This window comes from Lepisosteus oculatus, chromosome 20 (genome assembly GCF_040954835.1).
Source record: "Lepisosteus oculatus isolate fLepOcu1 chromosome 20, fLepOcu1.hap2, whole genome shotgun sequence".
NCBI lineage: Eukaryota > Metazoa > Chordata > Actinopteri > Semionotiformes > Lepisosteidae > Lepisosteus > Lepisosteus oculatus.
The window spans coordinates 9,331,836-9,349,134 of NC_090715.1; the positions used below are offsets into that span (position 1 = coordinate 9,331,836).

Consider the following 17,299-nt stretch of genomic DNA (forward strand, 5'->3'; position numbering starts at 1 on the left):
AGGGTTAACATATTACCCGGCTGTGCCTGCACCCTGCATTCGTCTGCCCCCTCCATCATTCCTAAATATGCAGGCTGCCCCCATAAATGCCCTGTCAACGGCTCAAGATCACTTTCCACGCTCCTATTAAAAGCGGTGCGAATTATTTTCACTTGCCATGGGGGCATCTCAGGCCTGACGCAGCACAACACTCCGCTGTGCTGTTTAAGCCTCGCTCTCTCCACTTTGTCTCGGTGTTTTGTTCAAGTCTTACTTGGCACAAACCTCCCTGTGAATACTTTTCTCATACTCCTCTAATGTAGCCTTGAGGGTTGCCTAATTTTCCCAATAAACCAATGACAGGGTTAACAAAAGGTAACAGTGGACTTCCTGTGCTGCGAAGGAAGTGCCTGAGGTTTAATAGAGCCTTAAAGGAGAAAGACTACTTCTTGACGACATTACTTGACCTTGACCCACTGGCCTGCTGGCCCCTTCTCTCCAGGGTTACTGACTGCGCTCTGAGTGACAGAGAGCCCTTCCTCCTTGTTTGTCTTGGCTTGGGCCAGCTGGTGGTGCTTGATGGTTTTTCCAGTGTCAGTGTCAGCCTGCCATGTGGAATAACACTCACACAGAAGCCCACTTCTTGACAAGAGAGCCCAGCGCACAGACCCACTCACTCCCTGCGAAACACACACCCCCTCTGTAGGGAACAGCGCAGCACCATCCCATTGCCAAGGGAGAGCTGCCAGCGGAGACAGGGAAGGGGATGAGGGAGCAGAGAAAAGTCCGATGAGCAAAAAGGGGAGCTGATTGAGGAATAAAATGCAAAAACATTTCATCAAGTTACATTTTCCATACCTACCTTAGTGAAGAAGAGGTAATTGTGGAGACACCTCCCTGGTTTTTGCAGAATCTTTGACACAAGATACACTAAAAGAGTGTTGTCTCCGCCCAAAAATTTAACACCATGCTAGTAATCCCACTGGGTACATTCCCAATGCCAATGACTTCAAAATGCATGGTGCTGCTATTTTTTTTAGAAAATGTGTCCAATTTCAAAAATCAATCACCATTAAATAAAGGAAACTCCCAATTTCACATGTCCTTGCGGTCTTGCAATTACATTTTTCACTGTAGCTATTTTTTACACTTCTAATTTTGTCACAAATTCTCTGTATCAAGTCTGTAAAGAGAGTTTATGCAAGCCAATTATATTTGTAACACCCAGACTGAAAAAATGTTGCTATGATGTGGAGAGTTTGTATTGTGTTTCACACAGCACACTCACTGATTTATTTAATGTGGTACCAGGCCACCTACTGCCTCATCCAATTCAGACTAGAACAGAATAACTGCTCTTGGAAGGAAGGTTTATAGTTTTATTTTATATGCCTATGAGTCAGATTTGTTAAAGCTGTTGTGTGAGGCACAAATGTAGCAGGAAACAATGCATATATCCCCAGCCTCTCTGTTAATATCCACATATCTATAAAATGACTACTTTCTCTGGAGTACTCTCAGTAGGAAAAACCTAAATCAGCTACGTTAATATTGCTGTTCTTTCATGATGTATTGATTTTAGATATGCGGTGACCCACTAGCCTGGCATTAAGAGCACATCAACCACAGAGAGCTCATTCCTTATATAGGAGTTATATCTGGTGGCCTTAATTTTATTGTCACCAACAGTATTCATATAAATAAAAAAAAGACCATATGATCAAAAATTACCCAAGCAATTAATTATTAATGTTCCTTATATGAAACTAGCAGGAAAAAAAACACAAAGGTGTCAGTAACCCACTTTTGAGTCAATTTCAAGTTAAATTACAAACAATTAAAAGATACAGTGACATGGACAGCAATTCCCAGGATGTAATTACCATTGTAGATATTTATCGCTACTGAGTGCTAATTTAGCTGTAATTGATAGCAGGCTGTTTTTTTAATTGTCTGAAGTCATCCAGTGCTTGGGTAGCGTATTGCTGTGGAGATGCAGTACATCCACAATTGTTCATTCCTGAAACGTGCGCAGAAGCCTTTTTTTTTAAATGAATTGGCTTTGCCGTTCGCAGCTGACAGAAAAACATACATGTTTAGTTTTTCTCTACACCATGTTTCGATGCTGCTGATCGGTGGGACCAGCAGCAGATCGAGAGTCATAAGCTGAACCCACTTGCTGGGCGAGAGGCAGGTGACACAGGAACTGCACAGGCAGTGAAGAAGTCTGCGGAAACCGTGCAACCCGGGGACCGGGCTGAGAGGAAAGTGTGCACTCTGGGAGACGAGCAGGAAGGCTGAGCATGTGGAGCATGCAGGCGATGTGCTCCTGCAGCCAGCCAGGGGCTCAGTGATGCAACAGAGCTGTGAGCAGGGCAGGTATGGTAGGTCAGATCCGTGGTCGAGCTGGCGGAGGTCAAAGGCAGTAAATCCAAAACAGTCCAAAGCACAAGGGGGAAATCCGTTGAAACAAAGTCAAAGCATGACAGAGACGAGATAAACACCATGTAGATCCCAAACCATGGGGTGACCCAGAAACGAGGTCGAAACAAAGCAGAAGTCCCGAATCCAACAGAACATGGGAGAAAAGCAACGCAGGGGAAACAAGCTTGAAGCGCTCAGAGGTGAAACTCTATAACAAAGCACTGAGCAGGGTCCTTAAATATCTCTGAACTATCTGAAACCGTGCAAAGTGGTAAATACTCTCCAGGTGATCCAGGTCTCCTGTCAAATTGGTCTCCATAGGAACCGGTGATGGGCGACAGGTGGGTGGAGCAGAGGCTGGCTGCCGTGGCAATGCTAGCTTAGCCCGCAGAACGTGGCCAGGGCAAGGCCGACACAGCACAACAACACCAACAGCCAGGGAAGTGGAAAAGTTGAAAGGAAAATCCTCCAAAAAAAGAGGCCAAGATGCTTTGACTGTGAAAAACCTGTTGTTTTAAAAATGTCCTTCTTGGAATGGTGCCCACCCCTGGACAGGACATTCTGGACAGACATTGAACCCTCTTCCCAGATCTGCATGCTTCTTCCGTGCATCTGCATTAACTTCTTGACCAATATTTTATCATGAACGGCAGGGAGATATTTGTACTTTAAATTGTTTCACACCAGAGCACAACTCCCTTCCTCCCTCTTAAGGGACTCACAGCTTAACACCACCCTCCACACACAGATCAGCAGTAATGCGATATGACAGATTACCCTCTCTGTTTCACTGGATTGATGTGATTATAATTCTCCTGAAATAACTGCTTCTTCATCACAACATGTGCTACTAACTTCACTCTTGGAACGTGAATCCTAATACTGACCCCAAATCCTCTGGATACTAGGAATATCCATCCAACACTATTTCACTGACAGCCAGGACACTGCATTGAACTCACATTTCAATCGCAAGCAATTCAGATAACTGAAAGTTTTGGAAAGCTTAAGGCTTTTCTCATAGCTAAATTAAAGTCAATAAATGAAAACCATTTTTCATTTCATGCTTTCATGGCACATTAAATAATACTTTTTTTTTAATTGAGTCTATGCAGAAAACGGAAACTTCAAATACACAAGAATTTCCTAAATAGATATGAAACTACTGCAAACTCAGAAAAAAATACTTAACAGAGAAATTATACTTAGATTAAGAAACGCATACTTTTCAAAATGGTCTGTAGCAGACACTGGCAAACCCTATAATAACAGGAATGCAGGGCATGAAAAAAGGAGGTGACGTTTATTCATATAATTACACACAGGGAGTCCAGAACTAGAAGATTCAGATATAAAAAAGCTCCACCTCAACATAGTCCCCTTACACACTGCATTCCTCCAGTCAAATGACACCCAACTGAAAATTCCTTGCTTGAACACATCAGGCGCCATTATAACACATGCATATCATGACATTTAAAAAACAGAACAAAATGCCCAACTGTGGTAAAAAAAAACTATTTCAGTAAAAATCTTTACTTCTGAAATATCCCATTACACTTACATTGCCAAAAACTGTGAACACAGAGTCAGTAAGAGATAAATGCAGGAAGTAGCCAAAGCTCTTTGTCAGATAAGTGCGATCCAATACTACATACTGTACTACTGTGGCTTCAAGCTCAGATCCACATGAAAAATTGTCTACCAGTTCTCTCTGCCAGACGTCCTGCAAATGAGACCCGTACTGCACTTTTTCTGTTAGTTTTACAGATCAGGTTTAAGTCGTGCAGCCTTGGGAATATCTGTGGACTGCTCGGTGCTGAAAGGGCCAACACCGCATCCTGTTTCAGCACACAGCTGTTGTGGGGGAGAGAAGGTGGCTGTACTGTAGCCTGGGCATGCCACCTGTAGTCCTGCTATGCAGGCATCCTTCACACAGGCTGACCAACAAGACACAAACAAACTCAGCTCAACACCATCTTTAAGCCCATATTTAAATGGCTATGAATAAATCTGTTGATGTAGATGAAGTCTATGACCACCTTCTAGTCTGATCTGGTCAGATTTCAGAAGCCACGCCGAGCCTGGCCTGGTCAGTACTGGAATGGGAGATGTCTAAGGAACACCGAGTTGCGCTAATGGACCAGTAGGTGGCACTATTCCTTCTGGACCACAATTTCCAGTCCAGTGCCCAAGTATTCTGGCAAGGGACTGTCTTTCGGATGGGATGTTAATCCGGTGTACTGACTACTTGGTCATTAAGGATCAGTTTGTAAGTATAATAAAATACAGAAAAATGGCTACCACGTGAGGCCTATGTGGGAGCTGCCCTTTATGAAGAGAATAAGAGAATAAGGAACTTTAGGATCCTTTAGGGTGAAAATTCTATACATGCAAAGAGTTATTAACGCTACACATTACTGGGATATCAAGATTTCTGTGAAGAAATAAGACCGTAATGCTTTGCCAAACAATTTTAGACTCAAGAGCACAGGAGGCCCCGATAAGCAAACAGATTCATTGGTTAATCGAGCTACAGAAAAACTTCACTGTACTTCCCGGCGTTAGTAATAATTAGAAGCTGGTGTTTGTTGGTGCGGTTGCTGTGGTAACAGGGTAAGAAGCTGCTGCAGAACGTATACTCGGCAGCACAAGACTATGAGCGGAGAGGAGGGGAGAACGCGAGCTGGAAACCACATGTAGAGGGGGAGAGAGGCTTAAGGCGAATGGCAGTCAGAAATGCAGCACTCCAGACACCCGAGTATAAAAAAAGGGCTCCAATAAACAAAACTGCATGCAGACAATTTTACCCCACAGAAGTTTCCAGCAAACCAAACAGTGAAGGAAGACGTGTTTTTCCCCACTGGAGAACTTTTGAAAGAAAGCAGCGGAAGACAAAGAGAGCTCCTAGGCTCCGCGCCGCTGGTAGGCCCTCAAGGCTGGCGAGGCTGTCACAGCGCCAGGCTGGTGAATGATTTTTAGCACCACTTCCCTGTGGCGGCGAATTTGCCAGACTCCCACGCTGAGATGTAGGAAGCCCACTCAGCAGGGCCCAGCCACACACCACTATCCCATGCCCACACAAAACCACCCATTATGTCACTCTCTGGTGTCTAAGGAACACACCCAGAAAACACACAAATACAGCCCAGCAGAACATAAAAAGAAACTTGTCCAATAGAGTGCCCTTTAGATTCTAACAAGGACTTATTTTTTTTCCTGAAGACACTTACTGCACATGGTATCGCATTGCTACTAACAAAAATAGCACATACCTTTTCTAGTTTTTAAGCACTAAGGACACAGAATACATGTCCCGTGTACAATTCCTAGAGATTAGTAATTCGAAATTCTTACTGTTTTCAAGAAATAAAATGCTTTGTTCAGTTTTTCTTTGTAATGAGAATCAACAAAGATGGCATTCGTGTAAGTTACTTTTTAGTTTCTTTCAAGGCATTGATAGACATTGCACGTATTATCGGGGTTCTTGGATGCATACTGTGTAAATATCAACAGTCAAATTGCTGTATTCTGCTTGAAACACGGGAACTTATGCATTCAAGCTTGGCTAATCATGTGGCGAGTCTTGTGAGTTTTAGAATCAATTACATCATTCATGTGCCACTTGAAACACTAATAAAAGCCTCATGATCATAAAAACCCATTTCTGTTGAATAGAAAATAAATTTAAAATCAAAGCTTGTAAAATTCATTATGAGCTCCTGAACGGCTTTAATGAAGCTTTAGTGAAGAGCTTTAGTGAAGTCAGTAGTAGATTTGTCTGCTTCAGGGACAAACGCAATGACGTATTTAGCAAACAAGCTGGAAATGATTTGGGGTCAAATTTAAGAAACTGGTCAAAGGGAAACGAAAGAAATGGATGCCATATCTATGGTGCTGCTCAACGTGCAGTGATTCAGCTTTTTTAATTTCCTGACTGAGGAAACATGATAACGTTACTCTTGCACACAACAAGTACAATATGCAAAACAGTACACTGTACACTATGCAAAATTAAACCACCCCTTAGCACCGATGCATTTTTAAAAGATTCAGCTCATGCTTACCACTGAAATAAGTAGATCAGTTCAGACTGCGAGATATGAAGATGCATCTGTTGCTCAGAAACCCGTGATAGTGTGGAGGGGTCTTTCACTCACCTGCTGCGTCGGCTCTGTGTCTGCTGTCTGGCCATCTCCTTGCCCGTTTTTCTTTTTTCGGAGCAGACAGTTGCACACAATCAGGGTTGCTAGCGATACGGTGAAGATGCCCACATCTGGGACCACCAGTCGCAGAGTGCTCCACAAGTCATCTAGCGGAAGCCTAACATGATAGATGAGGGTATGAGGTCAAGCCAACCGATTCTAGAAAGCAGCCATATGTAATAACTCCTACTGTAAGATCTTTCCACAGACAAGGGGCTTATGCAGGGCAGAGAATCCAAGCTCAACTCTGGGAGATAACACTGACTATATTCAAAGCTGATGCATGCAAATTCCAGTCAAAATCATTCTCTTTGGGAAGACTATGGAAGAACCGAATCTCTTAATCAAGTGTGGATTTGATGAACTGGCCTCCTCTTTCTTCAGTGTCTGGGATCTCCCCCTGCACGTGTACATGTAGTTCACCTTTCTACAGCCCAACAAGGCTCTGCTTATTTCCATCGTCTCCATTCCAAAGCTGAGGAAATCGGAACATTTCACTCTCAAAAGATTACGCATGCTCCATAAACACACCCAACCTGTCTCTGACATTCCTGGCATACCTGGATACTCCAACGTGTCTTGACAGAGGCTCCCAGGAGCTGCCTGCAAAACAAGAACGAGATGTGACCTTGCAGAAAACTGCAAAAAGGCACGAAAAGCAGAGAAACCGCACAGAATGGAGAGGTTATCAGGGAGCAGTGAGTAATCTACATGCACTGGACTATTGCCTGTTCAAACATGTTCCAATATTATCCTAACACTACACGTTTAGTAAGACTATAATTTTAGCCTTCTTGAGGTACAGTGTTTTTTGCAAATGAAAATAAAGCCTATTTTAACAAATATGGTAAATTCTGAGCAGAAATGCTTAAATAAATGCTAAACGTAAGAAAGTATTTTTATAGCCAACATATATATGTTTTTTTTACAATAAGCACATCATTCACTAAGCTAGCTGTAACTTATTCTTATTCTTTCTATGGAGATCAGAGCTGTACTGTACAGATGTTGCTTTCTTAATTCTGGAAATACTCTGTAAATTTAGTGATTGAATTAGAGAAAAGAGGATATTATTTCTAACCTTTTAGACTCCCACAATGTATTCAATCAGAAAATAGTTTGATGTTTGTTTTCACTTTAATATAACATAAAAATCAGATGTTATTATATAACCAAAATAAAAAACAGAATCCGATGTTCTTATATGAACAAAAAACAATGTTTTTGATGCAAGAACATAAGACAGATTATAAAGAAATTGAGGCTGTAGAACCCATCTACCCTATTTGGTAGATAAAAGCTAACTGACAAGAGTTTCAACCAATTGTTTCTTGAACAGGTAGCCTGGGTAGCCTGTTCCATTCTCCTACAACCCTTTGAGTAAAACAATACCCATTCTTGGCTTTAAATACACTTCTATGTACTTCATACTTGTGTCGTCTTGTTCCATATTGATTTTGAAGAGTCAACTGTTTGAGAATACAAGGTGTAACTGCAGATACTGTCTGGGCTTTGTTTTTAGAAAAAGTAAGATACTGTAGCACTCACAGTTGTATCCCAGCTCATCATCCAGGCCGGGAACAGTGTACAGGCAGATCTGAAAGGTGAGGTGAGCCAACAGGAACACCAGACTGGTGGCAAACAGGGCCTTGATAAAACGCCCAGTATGACCTGGAAGCGAGAGACGTAAACACTAACACACATGAAGACATCAGAATTGCACAACCACAGGGAACCCTTACAGCACCATGAGCTTATGAGCAGTACGGAAAGCAGCTGTGTGCTGTGTCAGAGCAGGCCCTTTCTCCCTCCCTTATATACTGTATAGCCTCTAAAACAGTTTCTTTGGCTTTACGAAAATATTTGGGCTGCTCCCAAATTTACGTAGAGTTAAAACTAAAAGTATTTTGGTAATGAACAGAACAAACTGCTGACTGCCAAGACAAAATGGGCACAGCAATACCGCCGAAAGACATTTTTGAAAAGAGTACTACAAATGTGGAAGCTTACAGCAAATGAAACAAAAAGGAGTGAAACAAACAGGGTTATCGTAGAGTGGCAGTCAGAAGACTCATAACAGAACCCTTTGTGAAAGTGAGCCGAGCTGGAGAAAATAAGCTACTACAAGGTAGTGGTATGCAGCTCTTGTGATTTTGGCGGTGATAACTAGGTTGTTGGTTTTTAATAATATAAGAATTATTTATACACTGGTTCCACCCCACAGGCCCCCTAGAAATTGACTTGTATTTCCTTTAAGCATTAGGGTTTCCCCTTTCAGCATTAATATTTTAGATTGCCCAGAAAAGGCAGTAATACAACTGAAGAGCCCTTTTATTCTAATAAGTTCCAGTGAAGGCGACCTTCTGAAAGTTAAATAGATTCAACAGATGAGCCCCTCACTGCACCCTCCACTCGCCGGACTGAGAGTGTATTAAAAGAGCTGCCACAAAATGTTGAGATTTAAAGTTGTTGGCATTGTTAAAACCATTCCAGTGCTTCCAAAATTCTTATGTATTTTAAATTGTTTTGAATTTTAACAACCAACATCTCCATTTTAATACAATAATTGTATATAATTATATAAATAGTTTGATACAATAATAATGACAATTGTAAACAAAGTGAAATTTTTCTGAATATTCCTGTGTGTCGTCCGTAGTCTGTGTACCTGTGACGTTCCCTCCAAAGCTCAGCTCTGAAGTTTAAAGCGGTGTTTACCCAAAGCCCCCAGTTCATTCCTGTGGATCCCAAGCTGCTGCTCTGTAATCTCATTTTAAGTAAACGAGCGGATCAGCATTAGAGAAACACAGTACTACAAACTACATTCATCCCGAAAACCTTCCGGTCTGAACCCCTTCATCAGGATGGAACATGAATCACATCAGTTCTATGTTCTGACAAGAGTTAGAGGCTTCAAGCATCCATTCCTCATTCCTTCTCTTACCCAACAGAAGGCAACAGAAAGTTCCACTTTCTGAAACAGAGGTAAATGTATTGAATTCTACACACAGACGAAAGATGGAAATAACCACTAAGAACAAGTGAAAATCACCCACACATCCATCGCTAAGACCATTCATGTGGCTTGGCATTAGGGCAAGCATCTTCACAAACTTGAAAAAAAAAACAGAAATTGATATGATTGTGTTTGTACACTGCATTATCTCTAACTACACAAACGACTAACAAATCAAATTCAGCTTATCCACTGTACTTTTGTACTGTTTGTATTGTTTTTCTTCATTTATCCTATGAACTGCTGCCAGTTCTGGGCTTCACATTATCAGGACAGAAAACTGCACACAGCTTCTCTATCTGCTTTCCTAGAAACTATATAAAGACACCTGAGAATGTTCCATTACTGTATAAAAAGGCTACAGTTACTTGTTTGGCTTCTGGTGCTTTTGTTAAAAATTGACCTTTGCTTTCATTTAGTTAATTCTTGAGTAAACGTAATCTAAAAAAGAAATGTTATCCCCCTAGCTCTAATGGCAGAAGGGAGAAAGAGACAGGAGAGAAAAAAAGCACTAAGATAACTCTGCACTTGTCAAAACCCGATAACAACTGAATGACAACCACTGGAAAACAAACACTTTGCTTTGAAGCAATTCATTATTTTCATAATACTTGAAACAGACAGAACAATTAGAACAAAATGCACTCCTTTCTAAAGTATTATCTTCCCACGAGAAAGTCAGTTTTGCATTCACAAAATGCAAATCTAAATTTTGTCATTCAAAATAAAAAAGAACTAATCTGTTCCCATTTTAATTATAAAGAAAAAAAATGGGAACATTCTCACACACCAGAATTTAACAATATGGGGAAAGGGTTTTAATAATAGTATTAATACAATTAGTCTGCAAAACCCCATTACCTATCTTAGTTTAAAGCCTTTCCAGTGTCTTAGTATGATTAATGAATGCATTACTCTGCGTAGTGTCTCTAACAGAAGTGCAGTAATCATGATTGTATCACCTCCAGTATTGGTGACTAGAGGCAGTCTGTGTTTCGTAATGTTACTGAAGCATTGCTGGTCCAAGGATGAACCTGATTTACAGCAGCAGGTCTCTGGATCCAGCCCAGAGCAGCCACTGACTCACTGCAATAAAGCTTCTTTTTAATGGAGGTGCAAAACAAGATTGAGTATCCTAGATATACTCTTCAGCGGGCATGGTTTTGACCAAACACAGGCTCCCCTGAGACTTGTATTTTCTTTTGTTTTTATTCTCCCCATTCTATTTTTTCCACTTCATGCTAGTGAATTTAGTTCTACTGTACAAACAGGTGAGCAGGCAGCAGAATGTCGAAGGACTGAGATTGTGGTTTAGTCGCCGTGCTCTCTGGTCACGATCCCAGTTCCACATGACAAGAGTTTGCTGGAAAGGAAAAGGACACCAATTGGCCTATCAAGTGCAGAGAAGACCTTGTGATGCGTATCGAGTCAGTTTGCTGATTGCTTTTTCCAGACTAAAATATGAAAGACTAACCGACTCTGCCTTTCAACAGCAGGCTTGTTTCAAATATATCTGCAGCAGACAAAACCAAAATTGTGGGTTTCTATTTGACAGATTCATTCACCACTACCAGCTCCGACACAGTAACACAAGACACAGAGTGCATAACCTCATGAAGCCGACAGATAAGAAAAGTCTCTGCTGTATATCGGGGAAGTGGTGGAAAATCTGAGTATAAGAGTATAAAGTGTGTCTTTTTTCTGCATTACCATTGCAATTCTTTTAACTTGTCAAATGAGGAAATAACGTTTGTTCATAAAAACAATGTTTTCTTCTATGGCCTATGTCTAATTTTAAATAAATAATTCATATGTTACTAAGAATACTAAAATGCAATTTAATAGAAGAGGATATGACTAAGAAAAGTTTTTTCTACAAGCTTACAATGTTTTACAAACTTGACTTCCTGTTACACCCTCTGTTCTATGGGAAGTGTGGGGGTCAGACTGAAACTGTAAGTCATTAAACTGCCCCCACTCCATAGAAAGGGAAAAAAAAATAACACCTGTCATAATAGTTTATGTCTGCTCCTGAAGCCTGAACCCTCCAAGATTTCAGATTTTTTTACACCAAGGCCTGGTAATTAATTACTGTTTTTCAAAGCTGTCCTGAATTGCTCTGTGGTCAGTACCGTTTCCAAAAAACTGAACTCAATAATGATTCATCGGAAAAAAAATAATACCCCTGCAAGGTGCACACAGGAACAGCGCACAGAGTATTTTTAAAAATAAATGACATATTCCCTTTAATTCATATTGCCTATTAAGGGGGAGTCTTTCCGAAAACAAACTGCCTGATGCCTAATAAATGCCATGTGACAGTGCTTAATGAATTGCTTATTTTACCAGTTTAAATAAACAAGGTCTTAAAAGGTGTGTTTTGACAGGAAATGGCTGGCACTTGCAGGGCAGCTAGGCGGTGGAGCAGGGTCTGCCTTCACTCATTCCACAGGAAGATGGACGGATGACCCCATTGTATCAACTGGATAACAGCACCATTCCCACGTCATAATGGGGCAGAGCCCTAAGAGAGGAGCCTCTGCTAACTTTCTGCAGCATTCCGGGTCAGAAACCAACCTGCACAACACATCCCCTTGTGGTTTATGTTCTACATCCTTTTAACAAAGCACACATGACCACGTTCTGCTTATAGTGTACAGGACAATTCAAAAGAGAGAGCTTAACACAGATTGCTTTGGATTCTATCTTCAAGAAAGTTTTTTTTTTTTATTCTCGGTACATGTGTTTATTAGAGAACAAAACCCAAATGCTTTTGCGTAAATTAAGGAGTTTGTATTGTTCCCTGGCATAGTGATGGGTAATATGGCTCAGTGTGCATTCCTGTGGCTCTGTAGATTTCCTGATCTTCTCTACAGATCAGAGTCATCCCAGTCAAAAAAGCACTGTGGGGATGCAGCTGTGTGTATCAGACTGAAATCAATTGCCTTGAGCGACCTGGCTGGTTGCCTTTGTCCTGTCAGTGCTTGACGTTATGTGCTGAGTAGATGTTACTGTCTGAATGTACACTCTGGTAAAACAACAAAGCACAAGCTCTGCCATGGGATTTGCTAATAACAGTCGACATTATTTTTAAAAAAAGCAAAATTGCAGAAGAAGGGAGGATGGCCTCACAAAACATTTCTAACTTTCTGACCCTGAAACTTTCAGTGTTTGCAGAAAAGAATGCAGTACAATGTTGATTTATATTACAGTACCTAATACCAGTTTCATTTTTTCACTTCGCAGCTCGCAGCTAGACTTTCTCCCAGTACAGTTGTGGCAAAATGGGGCAGGGTACGGACTCACCCCACACCCACCTTCCAGCACTTGTTTTAACAGCATCGCAGCCCCGTGCCAGAGCTTCACAGCTGGCGGGGTGACAGGAGCGTCTCTCCACCAGGTGTGAAGAAGGCTCCACGGCCGAAACGTTGCGTTTTCTTTCTTCTTTTTTTTCCAGCATGGAATAAACCTATTACTTTTTCCTTTGCAACATTAAAAAAGGTCTTGTTTTCTGGACTTTTGGGTGATGAGCTGTTCTCCATGAGCTAAATAATTGCCATACTTAATTCATGGCAAATAAATACATATTTTGCTCTTTAAACCACATTTCCTTCATCAGTGCCCTTTATATCCTGCCTTCCTGTTTCTTTATTTCCGGAATTTCAAGGGCAAGGACACTTTCAAAAACTATACCTTATACAAGTACGGAAATAACAAAAATCTTTGGAGTTGCAATTCCTTTCTAGAGCCAGGGGCATTCACCAGATACAACTCAAGAATAATTCAACTCTTCTTTACTGTTTCAGTGATTCAACCTTAACAATTCTGAACAGATAAAACACAGACATGGTGCTTACGTATTTGGTTTCCACAGTTTGAAACAAATTATTAAACATGTGCCACAACTTAGAAATCTGCACAAGATCAATCAATAAGCATGCACTGAACAACTGACAACAGTTTCTTAACTAGAACTTAGAAACGGGAGGCCTCTGTAACATATTTATTGGTGTGATTTTGGAAGGAATGCAGAATGGTGAAGTTTCAAATTCAAAGAGTCAAAGATTCAATGAAACCTTCAAGATTCTTTGCGAACTGTCAGTGATGCTGCAGAAATAAAGTGCTAAAATGCTTGTGCCATACAACACTGCAAAATGTACTCCTTACACATGGTAATCAGACGTAATAAAGGCTTTGAAACTCACTTTTTAGCACTCAGTACAGCTGTACAGGCTGTTACAGTACTCTACAAGGCGAGAGGCTTTCACAACGCAGTTCTTTTACTGACACAGTTCACAAGTCCATTAAACTAGGGAACAAAGACAATGTAAAGCCCACAATGTGCAAGAATCATGCAGTGTTTGAGTATACAAACAAGAAAAAGATACAGCTTCATCAATTCATCACTGTTCTTTTGAAAGACAATCCAAAAACAGCCCAAGACAGATGTACAAGGAAGAATTGTTTGGCAGATCCTTACCTTACAGATGATTGTATAGTACCAGACAAAAAAACGGCATTCACTTGAAACATTATTCACCAATTTAATTGAATTAATACTGCATCTCAAATGTTTAAGATGGTAAGTCTGAACGAGCAGTTTATAAGCTTTAGCTTTTCTAGGACTCTATTTCCATTTAAGATGTTAATGTGTAAAACTACAAAAAGAAATTCTGAAAATAAATCTGAAATATCACAAAGCTACTAAATCTAATATATTTTAAAAATGAACAAGATCTCGATAGACATTAGATATATTTTATCATCCATCAACAGAGAGCTGAACACTAAAGATACTAATGGCATGAATGTAGTCACAGACAAATAGTCCAGCAGTTTTTAACGTAAGTTTTTACGTTGAAACAAACGCATCTATAAATTATATTGATGCAAAACTGAACAGATACTAGTTTAAGATATCCTGAGATGAATTGTTCCTTCCTTCTTGGGTAGAGACGACAAGTCCCTGATCTCTGGCCTCTGAGCCCTAGATGCCTCATATTGTCCCAGCTCAGCCCATACATGTTCATGTACATGTTCAAGAGGGCTCAGACCTGGTAGGGCATCCACAGTATTACAGTAATACTGTAGTACAACTCATCTCACAAGAAAACCTTGGTTAGGCTTGTGACAACTTGTGTTGTCACATCAGGGTGAGCCTGCAAGTGAGGAGCCAGTTCTTGCGCAATCAGACTGCCATCAACCACTAGACTCAACTACTCCAACCATCACGCTTCGGTGATGATGATAGGTCAGATCAGGGCTTATAACTGATGCATGGTGTTAGGCTGTACCATCTTACGTGTACCTGGCTACAAACTGCTGACTATGAGCACCCCAGACAGTGAGCAACAGTGTACTGACAGCCAAGCCTCCAAGGTTCCTGTGGCATGAAAGCTTTTCTCACATTCAACAGCTTAAATCACCTTACTAATCAATCAACTCTCTCACTAATGATGTCTTTTGATGCTCAATACATTAACTTAATATGGAATTATCACAGTTTCTTTGACAGAACCAATGTGTGGTAGGGTACTGGAGGTTTATGGATGTATTGTTCAAGACAAAAGTAAGAATAAGTGTCTAAATGTCTGATATAAGAAATACTTAATTCAAAAAACATGAAAAAATCATGATTAAGAGCTTTGCATGAACAGTGATGCTCTACGTCTGTAAATAGCTCCAGCAATAAAAAAAACAGACTAAACAGCAAACTGCTTTTGCAGAGATCAGTTTGTCAGGACAGCTCCAATATGTAAAGCAAATATTTTTTAATTATTAATCTCTCTCCTTTGTTTTCCTTTATTAATTGGTACTGACAGCATCTGACAGCATGGGTCAAGACAAATTACACTTTTAGGACAGCTGCTTGTCACATTAAGAATACATGGTTTAACATCATGCAAATGGGGTTGTTTTATGCAGTAGCTCTACAGGCTATTTTTATATTGAGGAACTGAAGGTAGACTACTCCAAAATGCAAGGAAGCACAATACAAAACATAAGAGGTGCAGAAACTTGAAATGGGATTTCAGGCTTAAACAAATAAAACACTGCTGCCCAGAAATTCTAAAACAGATTCTGTTAATGAATCAGAAAAGAGTTTAGGAATCATCAGTCAATCTGACATGCAAATGAATTGTTTAACATTAAATGCTTTATTCCTTTCTTCAGTCACAGTTTATATATCTATTAATAACTAAAGTAAAAATGGGCTACATATGTGTGTACTCTTTGTTGCCATACTACAAATTTGAAATTAATAGTGAAATCACTCCATGACACTTAGTGCAACTCCACATCTTTCTCCGACACACTTTATACTGTAAAGAGCTATATAAGTGTATGGAATTAATAATAATATTATTAAATATAGATCAAGCATATAGATCTACAGGCACTGTTAAAATGAGCATCCACAAAGAAAGCATGCACTTATGCACATAGCAATGGGCTTTGAGACAAACTTATACTGCACCCCTGAGAATGCAGTGGGAGAATCTTCAGAAAACTCTTACACTGTTTAAGTGCTTCACTTGGGAGAGATCTGTCAAGTGTTTGTTAATCCAAGACAAGAGATGGGGACAACTGGAAAAAAACCATCATACACAAAAGAGATGACTAAATATTGCCTGGGAGCAATAACAAAAATAATAATCCTGCAACTGTAATGTAGTACTGCAGAACTTCCAGTCTTTTCCAAGCACAGCTCTGTATGCTACACACCCCCAGACTCCTAATTATACACATCTGCACTCCTCTGTTTTAGTCCATAACAGCAATAAATTTAAGTAAAGAACAAACAAGATGGTTTTCATTAAACTGCTAATACTGTTTGCTGTCAGGTTTAGACTTTGCAGGCTTGGCAGCTCTCAGTTTTTTCCAACAGGGGATTCTGGCTGCCAGAGATTGATCCTGAAATAGATCTCTGACCTCTTACATTGATTCTCCTATTGAGCACTGCAACGCTTGTTCTACTGTATAGAAAACAAACCTGCGGTTCACCAGTCTGCGTGACCTGCTGTGGCCTGCGCAGGCTGTGAAATATTTAACAGTGACCATCCTTTAAAACAGGCAAATTGATGCTAAATAAAACATAAAAGCCAATAAAGACAAACAGCGAGACCCACAATGAGAGCCCATCTGGCCCATGTTTATTTTTCAGAAGCAGGAAAATATAATGGACTGCAATTCATTTTCTTTCTTATCGCAAACAGGAACTGATTGTGGCCAAGAGGTTCCAGAGCGTGAAACCGTTGATAGCTTAGACAAATAAACCCCAGGACCATTTTGGGCTGGCGGTGCACACATTTCTGAGGTCTCTGCTGTGTTTTTTTCCTACAGTGTCTACTGTGTCTATTATTGACTTACATTGCAACAGGCTCTACTATGCAAAAATGTAACTAACATGTTAACAAATTAAAAGATACGGGTTTTTAAACAAAACTTAAGTTTGGTCTGCAATAAAGCCATAGCTTCGGCCTTACTCCCACACAACTCACACATTCTTTTAAAAGTGCTCACTTTGCCCAGACTGACCTTTACTTGTGAACTGAAAAGCAGTGCAAGAACGGGATTTATCATTGGATTATGAGAAACAGGGATAGTCCAAGCGCTGTTCATCCTGATGTTGCAGTGGTCACTGCATAGGCTCTGCGTTCTGTATCATACTGCA

General features: G+C 40.4%; 1 protein-coding gene across 4 annotated transcripts in view; it reads right to left on the reverse strand.

Annotated features, from left to right (window-relative positions):
• Positions 1-17,299, reverse strand: part of piezo1 (piezo type mechanosensitive ion channel component 1 (Er blood group)) — a 75,911-nt gene that overhangs the window by 33,133 nt on the left and 25,479 nt on the right. For all 4 annotated transcript variants that reach the window (XM_015367992.2, XM_015367993.2, XM_015367991.2 and 1 more), the window contains exons 3-5: positions 8,157-8,279; positions 7,169-7,211; positions 6,564-6,726 (exon numbers count right to left, since the gene is read on the reverse strand). In XM_015367992.2, the coding sequence (XP_015223478.2) occupies positions 6,564-6,726; positions 7,169-7,211; positions 8,157-8,279 (329 nt within the window). The remainder of the gene's footprint in view (positions 1-6,563; positions 6,727-7,168; positions 7,212-8,156; positions 8,280-17,299) is intronic.